At 41.4% G+C, this 19,876-nt stretch overlaps 1 protein-coding gene across 4 annotated transcripts in view; it reads left to right on the top strand.

The window, feature by feature from the left end:
• Positions 1-19,876, top strand: part of LOC129715213 (rho GTPase-activating protein 12-like) — a 136,849-nt gene that overhangs the window by 56,603 nt on the left and 60,370 nt on the right. For 3 of the 4 annotated variants that reach the window (XR_008726460.1, XM_055665085.1, XM_055665077.1), the window contains exons 4-6: positions 123-263; positions 917-1,009; positions 15,769-15,897. Coding sequence is in view for 3 of the 4 variants with exons in the window: in XM_055665085.1 (XP_055521060.1) it covers positions 123-263; positions 917-1,009; positions 15,769-15,897 (363 nt within the window). In the remaining variant the exon portion in view is untranslated. The remainder of the gene's footprint in view (positions 1-122; positions 264-916; positions 1,010-15,768; positions 15,898-19,876) is intronic. The other variant, XM_055665090.1, reaches the window with a different exon arrangement.

Raw genomic sequence — 19,876 nt, 5'->3', positions numbered from 1 at the left:
TTATGTCAAAGGGATATCTGCATCTACTTCTGTATTTTTACAGTAACAGCATTCTCAAATGCCTGAAGCTTACATAATCAGACACATAAAGCACAACATGTTACTTCTCTAAATGCTTCCAGTATCTCATCACAGAGGAGAACTGTCGCAGCTTTTACTCAAGCCATTCTGATAATCAGTTTGATTTACCACCACGTGGGTGGTCAGAAGAATTGGATGATCGTGGCCAAACTTTATATGTTAATGAATATACTAATGAAAAGGTACTTTGATTTTTTTTCCTCTCTTGTTGATTTGCTTTGCATCTGTCTGCTCTTCATGTGTACAGCTCTTTCTACTGATGTCAGTTACAATGGTAGAGGATAATGTGTTGAAAATGTAATTGGATGAGATTGACTATCTCTGACAAATTCTGTGGGAATTAATAGACTGCCAGAGTAGATGCAAATAAATGAAAACATTCTTACCAATCAATCTGAATGCTTATTGATTAGATTTGTAGAAATCGAGGATCCAATTAAAGTAATGAGTTATAATTTATGTGTACACTCCTATTTGGTATAAAGAGCTTCACGTTTTGATTGAAAGATATAACTGCTATTTATATTATTAAATGTAAGGATTTCATGTAAAATATTTTCAGCGAAGTTAATATTTGGTAAAGAAATAGATATGTTCTGCGTTTACGATTATAGATGTTTTTTGTTTAAAACCCGTCCTTTAGAATACAATAATGTTTGGTGTTGTGATTTTCTGTATCTATTTTAGTATTTTCAATCAGCCATTAGGAGTTTTCACTAAAGTTTTGATGTAAACTTGCAAAGTGACAGCTGCGGGTCCATTTTCTTATATGTATTTGATGTAATAGTTATGATGAACTCTATGAATACATTTGCAAGCATGTTTTTGTTTTCAGTGGATGAAACATATTGATGAACAAGGTCGGCCATATTATTATCGTGCTGATGGATCCAAATCGGAATGGGAGTTGCCTCCGGTTCCGCCTCAGGTGAGTGTCACTTTTATGAATGCTTGGTGATAACTAAGGTTTTTACAAATGACAATGGGATTTTCATGTTTTCCTGTTTTCAATTGTGGATCTTGTCTGCTTGATCCATAATGCAATTGAGAAATTCTGAATGATGTATTGGCATTTAAAAAATATATTTTGCACAACATTTGACATGATTAAAACACTCAAGGCTGGAGGAATTCAGCGGAGGGAATCATTTTATCATTAATTAAGGAGTCAATATTATAGCACAGAAAACAGTTTCAGCCACTGCCAAAAGCAGGATCCTTTTTCTCGGACTGCAGAAGGCTCCTAAGCGTCATTTGTCCATCCCCTCACACATGTTGCCTGACTTGCTGAGTCTCTCTAGTCTTTTGTATTTTGCTCAGGATTCCAGCCTTTGCAGCCTCTTGTGTCTCTACTTATGATTAGTCTTGGAGGGCAAGGTTAGCAATTAAAGCATAACTACAGACAAGTATGAACTGTTTGCCATCTATTCCTGGGAGATTTCAAGTGATTGTGATCATTTATAAATGAATGATCTTTCTTTGCTTGGGAGATATTTGATATTGTACCTGTACTTCATGTACTTCTGCATATGGCAATGAACTTGATTTGATTTAGTTTTGTTTTTGCTTATTATTGTCACATACTGAGATACAGTGTAAAGTTTTGTTTTTGCATGCTATCTAGTCAAATCATACCATGAGTATAATCATACATGTGTAAGAGTGAAACGATTGTCGTGGATAATAGTAGATTCTCTTATGGGACAGCAAGCAGAGAATTGCCACATTACGGCGCCATCTTTAAACTTTCAAGCAATCAAGTCTGATCTTGGCGTAAGAAGATATGCATTTCTTATTTCCTTTCTTGAAGGCCTGCTGTCCTAGTGACACTGGTTTGATGAAGTAGGGGTTGACCTGGCCCATAGGCTGTATTGTCTTCCTGAATCAGCACCATGACCTGCTGCATTAGCAACTGTGTTGCCAATGCAGCCACCCCTACACTACTATGTGCGGAGGTCGCCATATACCACAAAACTTGCCGAGGGGGAAATATTTCACCAAATTCATATTTTACAGGGTTGTAATATAGTATAGAAAAATCCAGTAACATGAATTCTGTATACATTTTCACACTTAAATTAAGTTGCTTTTTGAACATTGACCATAGTTATTAAAATCATATTTTTCCTTATCTATTGATGTTGGAGGATGCTAAATTGTAAAATATTTATGCAAGGAGTATTCACAATATATAAATGTAGTTCATTTAAAATAATATATTTCAGAACAGAATGGAAACTAGGTTAATATGATGTTACCATCATCTCAAATGTTACCGTATTTCCTGTTGGTTCCAAGCTCCCGCGAGTAAGTAATGGCTAGTACACCCATTGTCACATTTTTATAGGAGATGGGCTATGATCCATGTCAATTAGATCAGCAATGAAATAACCTCTCTGACTGACCAGACGCAAGGATTCTCAACAGGCCAATTTTCCAGTCAGGAAATTCAATTACCCATACATAGCTCTTGCTATGTAATGCAAACCACCCAGTACATTTATCTCAACACACTGATAAACAAATTTAATTTCTCTCTTCCAGAAAACTCTTCATAAATTGTTTTAAACATATTTATTCCAATTTTTCCCCCATTCCTTATTATGAGAGTTTCCAGTATTTCCCCGCCCACAATTCTGATTAAAATACTTTCTACTTTTAATTGTTTTGCATATTTCTTCCTTGCTCAGATCTGGTGGCATAGTTTTCCTTCAAAAACTGGTGCCAATATTCAAACTGAAATCCACTTTAGCGATATTGATTTATTTGATGTTCTTATCCTTCCTAATCTACTGTCCAGCTGCAAAATTTAAGTTGCTCAAACTTGTAAATGGATCCTTCAGAATACTGGCTGTATCATTGACCTTTGCTACACCATCATTCTAATCAAGATGCCTGCAAACCAGGGTGCAACATCACAGTAACTCGGATTGACCCCTCTAACTATTGAGTCCCCCAACATATCTCCATTTTCCACTATGTTATTTAACTCCCAGCTATCTCTTCCATACGTCTCCCATTTATGTGATGAAAGCTATAAAGCTATACAAAGCTATAAATTTAAATTTCTGTGGATCTGTTCAAACCTGGTGTTCTTTCTACACTTCTCAAGCTACTGCATTTATACTCTCTTCATCTGCTGCATTGTTCTAATTTGTCAACTTCGTTCTGGCTCCATCCCAACTAGATGATATGAACCAGAGAGCAGGACTGAACTACTATCTACCTCTTTGGTGACCCTCGGACTTTGCTGGCTTTACCTTGCACTGAATGATATTCCCTTATGTATCTATAGACTGTAAATGGATCGATTGTAATCATGTATTATCTTTCTGCTGACTGGTTAGCACGCAACAAAAGCTTTTCATTGTACCTCGGTACACGTGACAATAAACTAAACTGAACTGAGAGCATGAGCAAAGAATATGTAATAGTTCTCAAGTTGTTTGCACTTGGTTTAGGACTTTGTGTTTGAAGCTCTTACATCTTTAGAAAATTTGATCAATTCTGCATTATCACTTTAAAAAAAGCCTTTCAATTCGTGATTTTGCATTGAAAATCACACCATAAAAAGGCTCCTGGGATCAAGGAGGACTTCCCTCTATCTTTGGTTTGAAGGTGATGTTGTGTAAAGTGCCGTCTCTTCCAATGATGCCTGGCCATGCAGCTGGGTAGTTTGAGAGATTGTGTACTGCTTTGGTTGTTAATGCAGGGCTTCTGTCTGCTCTGAATGCATGGACCTTGAGTTTTCAATGATATTCAAAATGCTCCTCACAACTTGGAATGATTATGTACTCGGGAGATTCTCGACAATGAGGATATTACATTCCTGTCGAGGAAGTTTTGAACACATGAATGCTTTACCCTGCTCATCTGATCCTGTCCGCGTTTTTATTATTTTTTGTCTGTTTTAATGTAGTTTTTTTGTTATTTTTTGTTGGGTGGTGTGTGTGTGTGGGGGGCGGGGGTGGGGTGGGAGGGGGGGGGAAACTTTTAAATCTCTCCCTGCACTGGAGACCCGACCTTTGTTGTCGTTGGGGCCGCAACGAGGAGCGGCCTCCAACAGGAAGAAGCCGGGGACTCTGGTGCTAAGACTCACCGTCGCCGACGCGGAGCTGGCCGCGACCGGAGTGGGTGGAGCGGTGGAGGAGCGCTGCTGTTGCTGCTGCTGCTGAGTCGGAGGCTGCTGCTGCGGGTCTGCGGACGGCGGCACCGGGAGCCCGCGGATCCCTGGAGGGAGACCGCTTTTCGGGGCTCCTGCAACGGCGAATTCTCCCGCCCGAGTTGCGGGGTTGAAGAGCTCCTGGAGCGGGGCCTAACATCACTGCCCCGCGCGGCTTGGAATGGCCGCGGGACTATGCGAGCGCACGCCGGGGTCTTTAACACCAAGACCCGGTGTGCGACCTCGCACCACCCGGCGTGGCTTTGATGGCCGCGGGACAATCACCATCACCAGCCGGGGGCTTTGACTTTGACTCTGACATCGGGGGGGGAGAGAGTGCAGTGGAGAGATAAGTTATTTTTGGCCTTCCATCACAGCTATGTGATGGATGTTTATGTAAAATGAAATTGTGTTGTGTCTGGGGTCTATTTGTGTGTAATGTATGGCTGCAGAAACGGCATTTCATTTGGACCTCCAGGGGCCCAAATGACAAATAAATAGACTATTGACTATTGATTAACTACTTCCTTGGAAAATAGTGTCTGTTTTGGAGGTCTGGCATTAGGGCAAGCTGGCTAGTGTAGCTGGCTGCATTTAATTGATTCCCCTGCATTAGCTCGCAAGAGGTTACTGTCCTTGGCTCACTTAACAAAAAGCATTGGGAACATTTTAGGGATATCTTTCTACTGCGTTCTGGTGCCTGTAGTATCTAATCCATGTTCAAAAGCATATATACTGCTGCCTAGTGGACCATGTTTCCATGTCGGGTCTGAAGTTTTGATCTGTAACACCTCAATCTAATTCATTCGTTTCTTGTCATTTTGGTTAAGAATTAATTGACTAAACAAGAGACTGTTGATAGGGAATTAGGGAGAGATAAAAAGTTGGAAATAGAAAAATACGGAAAGTGAAATGGATAATTGAGGTAGCATATCCAGAAACTCCTTGCACACAAACCTTAGTGGCGGTTCCTTTGCTTGACACAATTGCTCTTTTGAATATCCATGTATCCAGTCAATCATTTGTTATTACGTGGTTCCATTGTTGAAAAGGTAGTGGTGTAAGCCAACAGATGTTTCCTGATTTTGTTTTCTTACCAAAATTTATGTGAAATATGTTTATAATTCTCAGAATGGAATTCAAGTTATTGCTTTGACTCTTACGGCTTGATGTAGCAAGCAGGCAGCGTTTATAAAATATATATTTTTTAACTAGTTCCAGATATTTACAGTGTTCCATGTGTGGAAGGTAATGAGTTTAAGAAGGAACTACAGATGCCGGAAAATCAAAGGTAGACAAAAGTGCTGTAGAAACTCAGCGGGTGCAGCAGCATCTATGGAGCGAAGGAAATAGGCAACGTTTCGGTCTGAAGAAGGGTTTTGGCCCGAAACGTTGCCTATTTCCTTCGCTCCATAGATGCTGCAGCACCCGCTGAGTTTCTCCAGCACTTTTGTCTACCTGTGGAAGGTAATGAGTTGTGTCTGTAGCTTGTATTAAAACATTCCTCTCGGGAAAGAGCTGTTTAAGCAAAAGGCTTCATCCACCATTATGTTAAGCGGTATCCCTAATGGACGTAAAAAAAAGTGTCATGAAAAAAAAGATGATTTTAAATTACGGTTTGGAAGCAGGGTCTTGACCCAAAACGTCAACAGAAACATTCTCCAGAAATGCTCCTGATCTGCTGAGTTACTCCAGCACTTTGTGTCCTCAGTCTCCTGTGCTTGAAGAACTAAAGTCCTAGCCTGCCAACCGTCACCCTATAGCTCAAGTTGAGTCTTGGAAACATCCTTGTGCATCTCTGCACTTCAGATTAATGATATCCTTCCTATAGCAGAGTGACCAGAACTAAACACAATACTTCAAATGTGGCCTCACCTATGTCTTGTACTACTGTAACGTAACTTCTGAGCTCAGTCCCCTGAGTGATGAAGGCCTTCTTTACTATCTCCTCTCCCTGTGAGAGGATAGCCACTTTCAGGGAAATATGTAGCTGTAGTCCTGGGTCCCTCTGCTCCACAACTCTCCCCAATGCCCAGCCATTCACTGTGAAGGTTCTCCCCTGGTTCAACTTCCCACAATATAATACCTCACAATTATTTGTATTCATCTCCATTAGCCATTCCTCAGCCTGCGTGCCCAGTTGATCAAGATCCTGCTGCAATTTTTCAGAACCTTCTTCACTGTCTACTATGCCACCTATGTTAGAGTCATGTACAAGCTTACTAATTATGCTATGTACATTATAATCCAAATTATTGATGTAAACCACAAACAGCTATGGACCCAGCATCAATCTCTGTGGCATCCCACTAATCGCAAGCGTCAAGTCTGAAACCACCACCTTCAGCTTCCTTCCATGAAGCCAATTCTGTATCCAGTTAGCCTGCTCTCCCTGGATCCCATGCAATCTAATCTTCCAGAGCAGCCTTCCATGCGGAGAGATGAGCCTTGCTGATTTGGGAAAGTAGGAAGGATCCGAGAAAGACAAGCAATGCCCTGGAAAAAAAGATTTGGAGGCAGTGAGAGTCACAATAAGCTCAAGAACCATGCGCCGACTCCTCATTCAAGTCGCTTGTCTAGTCAGGAGACTTGTGGGAAGAAAACCCAGCTTTATATAAAAAATTATGCCAGTGGGCCTTAAAATATAAAGCTTGGACATGTGTGGATTGGAGAAAAGTATAATTCAGAGACAAAAGGCATTTCCTGCAGGCAACATGTGTGGAGATCAGTCGGAGCTGATAGGAAATTGCAACATCAACCAGTTAGTCAATCATCCTGAAAAGATAATATTCTGGGATTGTATCAGCTCCGGCGATGTTAGTCCCAAATCAAAGAGACAACTCTTTCTTCCTCCACCCTTCTCTGTGGCATCCTTCCCTTCTGTTGCCTGCATCTCTATCATATCCTGGCGTTTCCAGTCATGTCTTTTTCTCAGCCATGTTTCTATAATGGCTATAATATCCCAGGCCTCAAGCCAATCCACGCCCTGAGTTTGTCCGCCTTTCCTGTTAAGCAGTGAAATGAATATGAAACCACCAGTCTTTCCTCTGTCTTTACCATGCACCTGTCCTGCTGCTAATCTCTCTTTGACTACAGTATTCACCCCCACGCACTGTAGCCCCTGACGTGCTGTTGGAATAGGGATGATTTTTTCAGGGTGCACTGGCCTGGGCCCCTTCACTACACTGTGGCCTAGTGAACAGTGGATGCTGCCTGCCCCACTGAGTTACTCCAGCGTTGTGTGTCTATGATCAGTGGGAAAAGGGTGTTCTAGGTTGCAACAGGATCTAAATCAACTGGGAATGTGGGGAAAGGAATGATAGTTGGCATTTAACATTGACAAGCGTGAGGTGATGCATTTTAGAAAGTTAAACAAGGGTGGGACATGCACAGTAGACGACGGCCCTCGGGAATGTTGTAGGTGAGGTGGTGAAGAAGGTATTTGGTGTGCCAGCCTGAATTGGACAGGGCTTTAAGTACAAAAGTTAGGACATCACGTTGCAATTGTGTAAGACGTTGGTAAGACTACACCTGAAATATTGTGTGCGGTTCTGGTTGCCTTACTATGGAATGTGATTCAGTTAAAGAGGATGCAGAAACTATGCACAGAGGTGTTGCCAGGACTGGAGACTTGAGTAATAAGGAGAGACTGGATACTGAGACTCTTTTCCCTCGAGCAAAAGACGCTGAGAGGTAACCTTAGAGATTTACAAAATCACAAGGGGCCTATATAAAGTTGATAGTCACAGTCTTTTCTTCAGTCTTTAAAATTCGAGGATTTTGGCGTAAGATGGGATGGGAACGATTTAAAGGGGTATCGAGGAGCAGGTTTTCACACAAAAGGTGATGGGTATATGAAACAAGCTGCAAGAAGAAGAGGTAGAGGTGGGCACAACTACAATGTACAAAAGACAGTTGGGCAGGCTCATGGACAAGAAAGATTTAGAGATACTCTGGCCACATGCAGGCAAATGGGTCCAGCTCGGGCAGGCACGTTGGTTCGCCGTGAACAGGTTGAGCCAAAGGGCCTGTTTCTGTGCTGAATGATGATGATTATAATACCTCACCATTTCAATTGGCCATTCTGAAACTTCAAAGCTATCATGGGTTGGAGATAAAGGAGAAAACAATGTGGTTTCAATATGACTTTTGTATCTAATGAATATAATATGTGCTCTAAAAATTCATAGTTTCTAATCTGCAGAGAATATTGTGTATCCTGTACTTTGGAACTACATAGCCCTGCAGCTGTGCCAAAATTGATGTGAATCCTCCAAGTAGTACTGCTTCAACATGCATTTATGCATGCAGAGTAATCTGTCCTTCCTCTGGTTATTATCAAAGCTAAATGCTCTTTGCTTAAAATCCATGATATGGTTTATTATTGCTTAAAAATACATACGAACTGGTGAAACAAAACAGTATCCAACTGACTGAACTTAATTGCCTTCCACCACAGTGAAGAATGCTGTGGTGGATGTTTGTGTTAAATTCTATTGTGTATTGTGTGTTCTTTTTTTTAAGTGTTTCACTGCTGGCAAATTCATTTCACTGCACCTTCTCGTTTCATGTAACAAATTAATTTGACTTTAACTTTGATCTTTTTACTGATGGGAATTAGAGACCCCAAACATGTGTTCCCTTCCCTCTAATTTTTATTTCCAATTAGAATTTTAGCAATTTAGAATCCTCTGAGATGGATTCCTAGAGCAGCTAGTAGTGGAGCCTACTAGGGCAAAGACAATTCTGGATTTAGTGTTGGGTAATGAACAGGATTTGATAAGGGAACTCGAAGTAAAGGAACTACTAGGAGGTAGTGACCACAATATAAGATTTAACCTGAGAGGGAGAAAGTGAAATTGGATGTGTTGATATTGCAGCTGAGCAAAGGGGACTACAGAGGCATGAGGGAGGAGCTGGCCAAAGTTGACTGGCAAGGGACCCTGGCAGGGATGACGATGGAACAGCAATGGCAAAAATTTCTAGGAATAATTTGGAAGATGCAGGATTAAGAAAGGAGGGAGAGAGAAACCGGGGAATTATACACCAGTTAGCCTTACATTGGAACTGTAATGTGCTGGAGTCAATTATTAAAGATGTTATAGCAGCGCATTTGGAAAGCAGTGAGAGGATTGGTCAAAGTCAGCATGGATTTATGAAGGGGAAATCATGCTTGACTAATCTTCTGGAATTTTTTGAGGATGTAACAAGTAGAATGGATAAGGGAGAGCCAGTGGATGTGGTGGATCTGGACTTTCAAAAAGCCTTTGACAAGGTCCCACACGAGATTTGGTAAAATTAGAGCATTAGAGATAGGGTATTGAAATGGATTGAGAACTGGTTGGCAGACAGGAAGCAAAGAGTAGGAATTAACGAGTCCTTTTCAGAATGGCAGGCAAGTGACTAATGGGGTGCCGCAAGGCTCGGTGCTGGTACCTCGGTTATTTACAATATATATTAACGATTTAGACGAGGAAATTAAATGTGACATCTCCAAGTTTGCGGATGACACAAAGCTGGGTGGCAGTGTGAGCTGTGATGGGGATGCTATGAGGCTGCAGGGTGACTTGGATAGGTTGGGTGAGTGGGCAGATGCAGTATAATGTGGATAAATGTGAGGTTATCCACTTTGGTGGCATGAACAGGAAGGCAGATTATTATCTGATTAGGAAAAGGGGAGGTGCAACGAGATCTGGGTGTGCTTGTACATCAGTCACTGAAAGTAAGCATGCAGGTACAGCAGGCAGTGAAGAAAGCGAATGGCATGTTGGCCTTCATAGTGAGAGGATTTGAGTTAGGTCAGGGATTCTCAACCGTTTTTGCCCCATTTACACCTGGCAACTTTAATAGCACATAACAATGTTATTTCACTTATTTATGAACAACTAATGATGAACAGATACCAGAACTAAACACGGTCAGTCAATGAGAACAAATATATACCAATCCACAATCAACAAATTAACCCCTGGGTAGGCAAAATGTACCCCCTGGGTAGGCAAAATTTATCCCCTGGGGTTAAATTTGCCCCATGTTGGAAACCCTTGAGTTAGGTGCTACTGCAGTTGTACGGGGCCCTGGTGAGATCGCACTGGGAGTATTGAGTGCAGTTTTGTTCTCCTAATTTGAGGAAGGACATTATTGCTATTGAGAGAGTGCAGAGTAGGTTAACCAAGTTAATTCCCGGGATGGCGGGACTGACATATGATGAAAGAATGGGTCGACTGGGCTTGTATTCACTGGAATTTAGAAGGATGAGAGGGAATCTTGTCGAAACATATAAAATTCTTAAAGGATTGGACAGGCTAGAAAATGTTCCCCATGTTGGGGTAGTCCAGAACCAGGGGTCACAGTTTAAGAATAATGGGTAGGCCATTTAAGACTGAGATGAGCAGGAAAAAAAATTCACCCAGAGTTGTGAATCTGTGGAATTCTCTGCCATAGAAGACAGTGGAGGCCAATTCACGGGATGTTTTCAAGAGAGTTAAATTTAGCTCTTATGGCTTATGGAACCAAGGGATATGGGGTAAAAGCAGGAACAGGGTACTGATTTTAGATGATCAGTCATGATCATATTGAATGGCGGTGCTGGCTCAAAGGGCTGAATGGCCTACACCTGCACCTGTTTTTCTATGTTCTATGTTTCGTTGATCTTTTCATTCCAAAAAGGAAGGAAGATTCTAGAGGCGACAGTGGCAGTCAACGGAAGTCGAGGACAGTATAAAACAAAAAGGATGTAACGTTGCAAAGATTAGTGGGAAGCCAGAGGATTGGGAAGCTTTTAAAGAACAACAGAAGGTGACTAAAAAGACAATATGGGGAGAAAAAATGAAATACAAAAGTAAGCTAGCTAATAATATAAAAGAGGATAGCAAGAGTTTCTTCAGTTATAAAAAGAGTAAAAAGAGGTACTTACAAAATAGAAACGTACAAAATTCTTAAGGGGTTGGACAGGCTAGATGCAGGAAGATTGTTCCCGATGTTGGGGAAGTCCAGAACAAGGGGTCACAGTTTAAGGATAAGGGGGAAATCTTTTAGGACCGAGATGAGGAAAACATTTTTTTTCACACACAGAGTGGTGAAATCTCTGGAATTCTCTGCCACAGAAGGTAGTTGAGGCCAGTTCATTGGCTATATTTAAGAGGGAGTTAGATGTGGCCCTTGTGGCTAAAGGGATCAGGGGGTATGGAGAGAAGGCAGGTACAGGATACCGAGTTGGATGATCAGCCATGATCATATTGAATGGCGGTGCAGGCTCGAAGGGCCGAATGGCCTACTCCTGCTCCTATTTTCTATGTTTCTATGTAAGAGTGGACGCTGAACCGTTGGAAAATGATGCAGGAAAAGTGTTAATGGGGAATAAAGAAATGGTAAGAGGAGTTGAATAACTTTTTTGCATCTTCACAGTGGAAGACATCAGCAACGTGCCTGAAATTCAAGAGAGTCAGGTGGTGGAAGTTAGTGGACGATTGGAAAATTGCCAATATTACCCCACTACACAAGAAGGGAGCAAAGCAAAATAATAGGAACTATAGGCCGGTTAGTCTGGTTAGCTTTTTGGAGTCCATTATAAAGGATGAGGTTATGGAATACTTACTGTAGATGTTCACGATAAAATGATGAATCTGCTGGATTTCTTTGAAATTGCAGGACAGACTAAAGAGAGTCAGTAGATGTTGTTTACCTAGATTTTCAGAAAGCATTTGATAAGGTGCCACACATGAGGCTGCTAAGGAAGATGAGAGCCCACAGTATCAAAGGGCAGATACTAGCATGGGTAGCAGGTTGGCTGGATGGCAGAAGGCAAAATGTGGCAATAAAGGGGGCTTTTTCTGGTTGGCTGCCAGTGACAAGCGGAGTCCCACAAGGCTCAATGCTGGGGCTGCTACTCTTCACTTGGTATATTAATGATTTGGATGAGGTGAATGAAGGCTTGGTGGCCAAGTTTGCAGATGATACGAAAATAGGTAGAGGGGCAGGTAGTATCGAGAAACCAGTGAAGGACGTGGGCAGGGAAGAGGCAGATGGAATATAGTGTAGCAGAGTGTGGAGTCATGCATTTTGGTAGTAGGAATAAAGGCGTAGACTATTTTCTAAATGGGGAGAGAATCCAGAAATCAGAGGTGCAAAGGGATTTGGGAGTGTTGGTGCAGGAGTTCCAAAAAGTTAATCTCAAAGATTTCATAGGTCTTTTATTGTCACGTGTACCAATTAAGGTACAGTGATATTTGTATTACCATACAGCCATACTACAAAAAAAGCAACAAGACATACAATTACATAAAAGTTAACATAAACATCTACCACAGTGGATTCCCCACATTCCTCACTAATGGAAGGCAATAAAGTCTAATCTTGGTCCCTTTTTATTTATTCTACCACGGGCAGGGCAGTCAGTAATCCAGAAATTGGAGGTGCAAAGGGATTTGGGAGAGCTGGTGCAGGATTCCCAAAAAGTTAATCTGCAAGTCAAATCAGCAGTAAAGAAAGCAAACGCAATTTATTTCAAGAGGACTGGAATAGAAAAACAGGGATGTAATGCTGAGGCTCCATATGGAGCTGGTCAGCCTGCATTTGGAGTATTGTGAGCTATTTTGGGCACAATATCTGAGGAAGGATGTGCTGGCACTGGACAGGGTCCAGAGGAGGTTTACAAGAATGATCCTAGGATTGATTGGGTTAACCTATGATGAGTGTATGTCGACACTGGGGCTGTACTCGCTGGAGTTTAGAAAATTGAAGAGGAACCTCTTTGAAACGCACAGAATAGTGAAAAGGCTTGAATAGAGTGGATGTGGAAAGGATGTTTCCACTAGTGGGAGAGTCTAGGACTACAATTAAAGGATTTTCCTTTTGGAAGGAGATGAGGAGGAATTGTTCACCACTTGTTGATTAAAGGGTGGTGAATCGGTGGAATTCTGCCACAGAAGGCTGTGGAGGCCGTCAATTGATATTTTTAAGGCAGAGATAGATAGTTTCTTGATTAGTACAGGTGTCTAGGGTTATGGGGAGAAGGCAGGAGAATGGGGTTTGGAGGGAGATAGATCAGCCATGATTGAATGATGGAGTAGACTTGATGGGGTGAATGACCCAATTCTCCTCCTATCATTTATGACCTTATGAATCTCATGCTAACCGCTCTTACCTGCTCACCAATTTAACTGTAGCGAAACCTGATCCCTCGTGTCCAGGAGCAGTAAGGCTGGACATATACAAGAACAAAATGAATGGCGATTTAATTTGATGTTTGCTTTGGTAGAAACAAATTATTATTTGTTTTCATATGCTACATTTGACATTAAGTTGAGTCTCCTTGAAGAAAGAGCTAATTGTGTTTCCTTAAATGCCTGAAGCAACAGATGTAATGATGACATACTGTGTTTGAAGCTATCTCTAAAGATTTATTTTAGCAGGAGTGTTTTCTGTTAACTGTGTATGCCATACATTCAATTTTATTTTTCTGCCGGGCATATTAGTTTAAGGGATATGATGAAACAATGCTTTGCAATTATTGGTGTGGCGGCACCTAACGGCAGCGGCTCGACTACAGTCTGTCTGTCTTTTTGTATCTTGTCTCGTTAAATGTATGTCTTGAGTCTAGTTGTTATTTTTCTTTAGCTGTGCATATGTGGGGGGTGGGGGAAACCGTTAGTCTCTTCCCTGGACGAGGACCTGACTTTTTCCCTGTCGGGTCTCCGATGTCGTTGAGCCTAACATCGTGGAGCTGGCGGGAGCCTCTGGCTGGAACCAACCTAAGGGCTCCAGTCACGGAGCCTGCGGACTCGCCATCGCAGAGCTGGCCGTCTTTGGAACATGAAGAGCTGAAGCGGCTGCGACCCGACTTCAGAGCTTCGCAGGCTCCGGCCGCAGGCCCGGTGGACAGGAACATCGGGAGCTCGCAGGTCCCGGGTGGGAGACCGCTTTTTGGAGCTCCCGCAACAGCAACTTCTCCCGCTGGAATCGCGGGGTTTAAAGGACTCGGAGCAGGGCCTTACATCGCCCGGCACGGCTTAACGGCCGTGGGACTTACCATCGCCTGCCAGGGGCTTTGACATCGGGAGCCCCAGTCACCTCGACGTTGCAGTTGGACTGCTGGACCGCGGGAGAAGAACAAAGGGAAGAGATAAGATTTTTACCTTCCATCACAGTGAGGAGGTGTTGGAGATTCACTGTGATGGATGTTTGTGTAAACTGTGTTAAGTGTGGGTCTTGGGGTTTTTTTTGTAATGTAAGACTGTAGAAAATGTAATTTTGTTCAAACCAAGCTGTTTGAATGACAATAAAAGGCATTATATTCTATTCTATTTTATCAAGTGTTTCGCTGCTTATTGGCCTGGATTTGCAAGAAATTAAGAAAAGAATGCAGGAATGGGCTGCAAAATGTGTTTCACACGACCCACGTTCTGTGACTATTACTGTATAAGCTGTGTATCCATTTTACTCTTTATATATCTGAAGAAACTTTTGTATCCACTTTTATATTATCGGCTAGTTTACCTTCATATTTTTTTTCCTTCCCCTTATTGTGATTTTAGTTGACAATTGTCTCCATAGCAACAATTGGATATAACAAAACTCATAAATTCATGTTCATAACTTATAGGAGCAGAATTAGGTCATTATCTTTCCCTCTCAACCCTATTTTCCTGCCTTCCCCCCAAATCCCCTGACACCCGTACAAATCTATCTCTGCCTTTAAAAATATCCACTGACTTGGCCTCCACAGCCTTCTGTGGCAATGAATTCCACCAATTCACCACCCTCTGACGAAAGAAATTCATCATTTTAATATTGAGGCTATGACCTCTGGTCCCACAAGTGGAAACAACTCCACATTTGCTCTATCCAGGCCTTTCACTATCCAGGCCTTTCACTAAGTTTTAATGAGGCCCCCCCCCACATCCTTCTAAACTCCAGCGAGTACAGGCCCAATGCAGTCAAACGCTCATCACATGTTGACCCACTAATTGATGCAAATAAATTGATGCAAGTAAATCAGAAGGGAAAAATCTACCGATGGTGAAGACGTGTCTCTGTTCCTTGAGTATTAACATCACGAGGCTTGCATTTTCACGGTGTCACAGGTGGGGTACTATGGGTAAGGCTGCCACCATCCTTTATCGGAGCACGTCCGAGTTCAAGCAGAAAGTAGAAAAAATACTCTGCAAGTACCGGTGTTTCAGCTGGAACTACAAGGTATGATCAAGTAATGGATGCAGCAGCTGGCCAAGAATATCCCCTGTTGTAGAGCTGCTTACATTTTGAGAGTGACTTGTCCTTTTCCAGCAGCTGAATCCAGGGACCTGAGCACGCAGAGGCAGTTGGAAAGACTAAGCCACAAATTCCATATGATCTCTCTTTTTACCTTCAATATTGTTATTGTTCCTATCCTACCAATACATTAAGGCTACTATTAAGTTCATCTTTTCTACCGTATCAGTTTATTAAAGCTGCTGATCAATTTTAACCAGCGCTGGTGTATCGGGAAGCATGTTGTTAACTTTGGTTTTGTTTTCAATCAATAGTACAACTTCTCAGCAAAACAACAAGAAGTTCTTAGTAAAAGCAGAAGCTTGGACAGGAAGCCAGAACCTTTAGTATTGACAAATTGGCGCCACAGCACGTATGGTGTAGGACAATCGGACCTCGAAAAGGTAGGGAATTGCAACTTAAATCGCAACCTGTCAAGAATATTGTAAAGTAGATGTCATCAGCAAATGTGGTGGATAATTCAGAGAACTGCCACTTCATAATATGCTTACTGTTTGAGAAGTGTTATTATGCTCATATCAGAAGGATTTGGTAAAGAACGATGTGAATGGATTTTTCCCCTTCAACCTGAACATTTTGGTAGAAAAGTCTTAAGCTTCATCAACGTCTGAAGATCTGAAATGAAAGCGGAAAATGTTGCAGAAATGTTTTGGGTTGCAGAGCATTTGCCAGGTTTTAAAGTTTTATAAACATAAATTATTACCTTTTGTTCCTTTCTTCACGAATGTTTTCAGCTTTTTCTGTCTTCATACTAGTTGTCCAAGAACACTTCTTTGCAACAGAATTTCATGAATCAAATTGAATGTATTTAGGTCTGAACACCTTGGTTGTAAATGCAGTTACTTACATTCTATGAAATGGAGTGCTAGTACGCACAATGAAAATGACATCAATAGCTGGAGTATGTATGATGACAATTCACTGAACTATATTGCATGAGTTTCCATCTTTGCAAAATTGAATGTTGATTAAGGATAGCGGAAAAATTCATAGCTGGGAGAATAAAGCAAAATTTAATGAAAATATGCTGGGTCTGCAAAATTTGTGAAACCATTAATAATATTTTATTTTGAAACATAGCATTGATGATGGTTTCCAACACTTCATCTGTTTCCTGCACCTTTTTGAAAGAAATATGCAATTTGTCCCATTATACTGCTCTTTCAAGCTCTTGCCATAGTTCTTGCAAGAACGGTTGTTGCAATTTTTCGGCGTTAGGTGTTTATAGCATTCTTTTTTGAAAACCTTTTTTCACCGTTCAAGCCAATGCATAACAGATTATAACAAACCACCTGATTATTGTATGAATTTTTATTGGTGTTTTATATGTGTGTTTAATTGATCAAATTTGACTAAAATAGATCATTTGAGTTCAAACACAACAGTATTTGTCTAATTGAGTCTAAATATTTTATAAATGCAGAGAATATTGGAAGATAATTTAATACATGTACGGTAGAACTTTTAATGGTAAAAATATTTGCTTGCCTCGTGCTCCGAGTACAACTAAAGTTTAATTTGCAGAGGTTTTTCAACTTTTTATTGCTAAGGCTTAATCTCTACAATTCCTTCAGTACAGTCCACAGCTACTTGTGACAGTGCAGTTGAAGTGTAGATGGACTTTCAAAAGGCAATTCAGGGCATCACACATTGGGCATAGTAATAGAAATAAATATAAAAGCAGCATCCAGCTTGTCCCATTCTGTCCATCTTCACCTACAGGGTTGCAATTGTGTCTCTTTAAAAATTACACGCCAAATTGATTTTCTACAATAAAGTTGCCAGTTATTCATTACAAGGAACGGTGCTGTTTTTGAGATCCATTATTGTATTTGATAGTTAATATATAGAACGCAATTTCAAAATTTTCAGGAAGAGAAAATTGCAACAAACATAAAGTGGAGTAAAGTTCTGAAGATATGAAATGAGTGGATTTGTGGCAGATTCAGTGTAAGAAAAAGTAAAGTGAAGCAGGAATAAGGTTAATTAATGTTTAACTTTACTTTTGAGAGGGTGGATAATGCAAAAAATCTACAAGTGTTTGATGATGATGATACAATAGTTAATATAGTGGTGCAACGATTAATATTTCTGCCATATGACTCCAGGCAGTCAGATTTAATCCCGACCTTCATGTTCTCCAAGTGGAGTTTATACTTTTTCCACGTGACTGCCTCGGTTTCCCCTAGGTAATTGGCTGGGGGAATGATCCACATGCCAATGACATGGTGATTGCGAGCTTAATTGGCTTCTGGACTGTAAATTTCTCCAATGTGAAGGTGGATGGCAGAGAATCAGAGGGATTTGACTATAAAAATAGTAGGATTTTAGGATTAGACTCTGAACAGAGAACAATATAGCATAGGACCAGGACAGAGAACAATATAGCATAGGACCAGGACCTGTGGCCCACAATGTTTGTGCTAATCAAAATGCCAATTTAAATTAATCTCATATGATCCGTTTATAACTCTCCACCATTCATGTGCCTTTCTAAATGCCTCTTAAATGTTGTTATTTAAGTAACACCTCCCATGGCACTGGGATGCAGCTTTATAGGACTTTGGATAGGCCACATTTGGAATATTGCATGGAGTTCTGGTGCCCCATTACAGGACAGATGTGGAGGCTTGGGAAAATGCGCAGAGGAGGTTTACCAGAATGTTGCCTGGATTAAGAGGTATTAGCTGCAGGGAGAAGTTGGACAGATTGGATTGTTTTCTCTGGAACGCTGGAGGTTGCAGAGGGTTATGATAGAAGTACATGTATATCACTGATTTTCAGGCAACTGATAGCCTGGTACATTCTTTAACCCGGACAAAATGTAACTGTTGTATAGTATCTGGTCAGTTTGGTTTTAACAGGAGATAATTAAAATGTACAATTATGCTGCCTGTGATATGCCCAAGACCCGTTGAGTTTTGCATTGGTCAAATGTAGACTTCCCTTCGGAGCATCTCGGCATAATTGCAGATGGGAGGTTCAACTAATCTGTATCGATTGAAGGAAGCACATTTTCCAGATCTTTGCCATTGGTGCCATCTTTCTATACCCATAAATATATTACCTGTGCCCACCTGGGGATCAAGGGTCGCACAAGTAAACGATCACCGTTTGGAATGAATTGCCGACGATTCATATTTATAAAGACTCTACAAAAAAACACAAACTGCTGGACTATGTCTGCGGATCAGACATCATGTCTGGAGGATATGGGTAGGAGACATTTCAGATTGGAACACTTCAGCCTCATGCCTGACTCGCTGAGTTACTCTAATGCTTTGTGGGTGCTTTTTTTGGTAAACCAGAATATGCAATTCCTTGTTTCTCTGTAAAGGCTCTTTCCTCTTGCAAATGCAGAATAGGTCTGGTGTGAGTGTGTTGTCGGTACTGGTAAACCATGTTGGATGGGTGGTGTTTTCTGAATGGGGAAAAAGACGTAGAATAAAAGCCACAAACATTCGTTAAATTAGTTTGCGGGCAATTATGTGACTGTGTCCATGGCATCATCTGCTGCGATGGAGCCAAACACAAGCAAAGATCTTCTGGGCGTGAATCAAAGGGACCAAGTGAAAAAAGTAAGCCCTGCATCTTGAGGTGGTGTTGAGTTCTCTTTGGCTCGCCATTCCCCCCCAGAGCATTAAGGCAGTGTTTTCTGTTCGCTCAGCAACTGGAAAATATGTTTCCAACTCTCTTTCAGTGCCATCCAACCCACAATGTCCTCAACACCATCCAACCCACCATTCGGTCTCAGACCTGGTCACCCATGACCAAGTCATTCGGTCGGTGCAAATTTCCCCGCCTGCAGCCCCGTGTGACCCGTGATATACACTCACCATTTGCCTCTTCAACACCGCCCATGTGAGGAAACTTGCAACTTGTACCCTATCACAGCCAATGTTACAACCTGTGTTAAGGGCTCATTCACCCAAACAGCAACGTCCAGCCACAATTTAGATGCTTTAATATGATGCATTGTTATTCCACAAATCCATTCACCATTTCAATTATAACCCACCGTCCCCATAATTGTACATGAATCCCTTCTTCTCGGCACAGCTTTATGAATAGGGTCCCATGCCCGAATTATCATTGCATCACCTCTGTTGGTTGGACAAGGCTCTGGAACCAAGGGTGCCGGAAAATCGGTGGTGGACCTGTATATAAAATTAAAAACTATTGAGAGCTATTGATAGGGTATACAGTCAGAACCTTTTTCCCAGGATGGAAAATCAAACACAGCTTTAAGGAGAGAGGTGCAACTTTTAAAGGGGACACGCAGGGCAAGTTTTTTTAATATAGAGGTGATGAATGCCAGGGACACGCTACTCTACCTGCCGTAGGGACCTTGATGAATGCTTT

The sequence above is a fragment of the Leucoraja erinacea genome, chromosome 2 (genome assembly GCF_028641065.1).
Source record: "Leucoraja erinacea ecotype New England chromosome 2, Leri_hhj_1, whole genome shotgun sequence".
Lineage (NCBI taxonomy): Eukaryota > Metazoa > Chordata > Chondrichthyes > Rajiformes > Rajidae > Leucoraja > Leucoraja erinaceus.
Note: the sequence above shows the minus strand (reverse complement) of the source record. Positions and strands in the feature narration are given on the sequence as shown.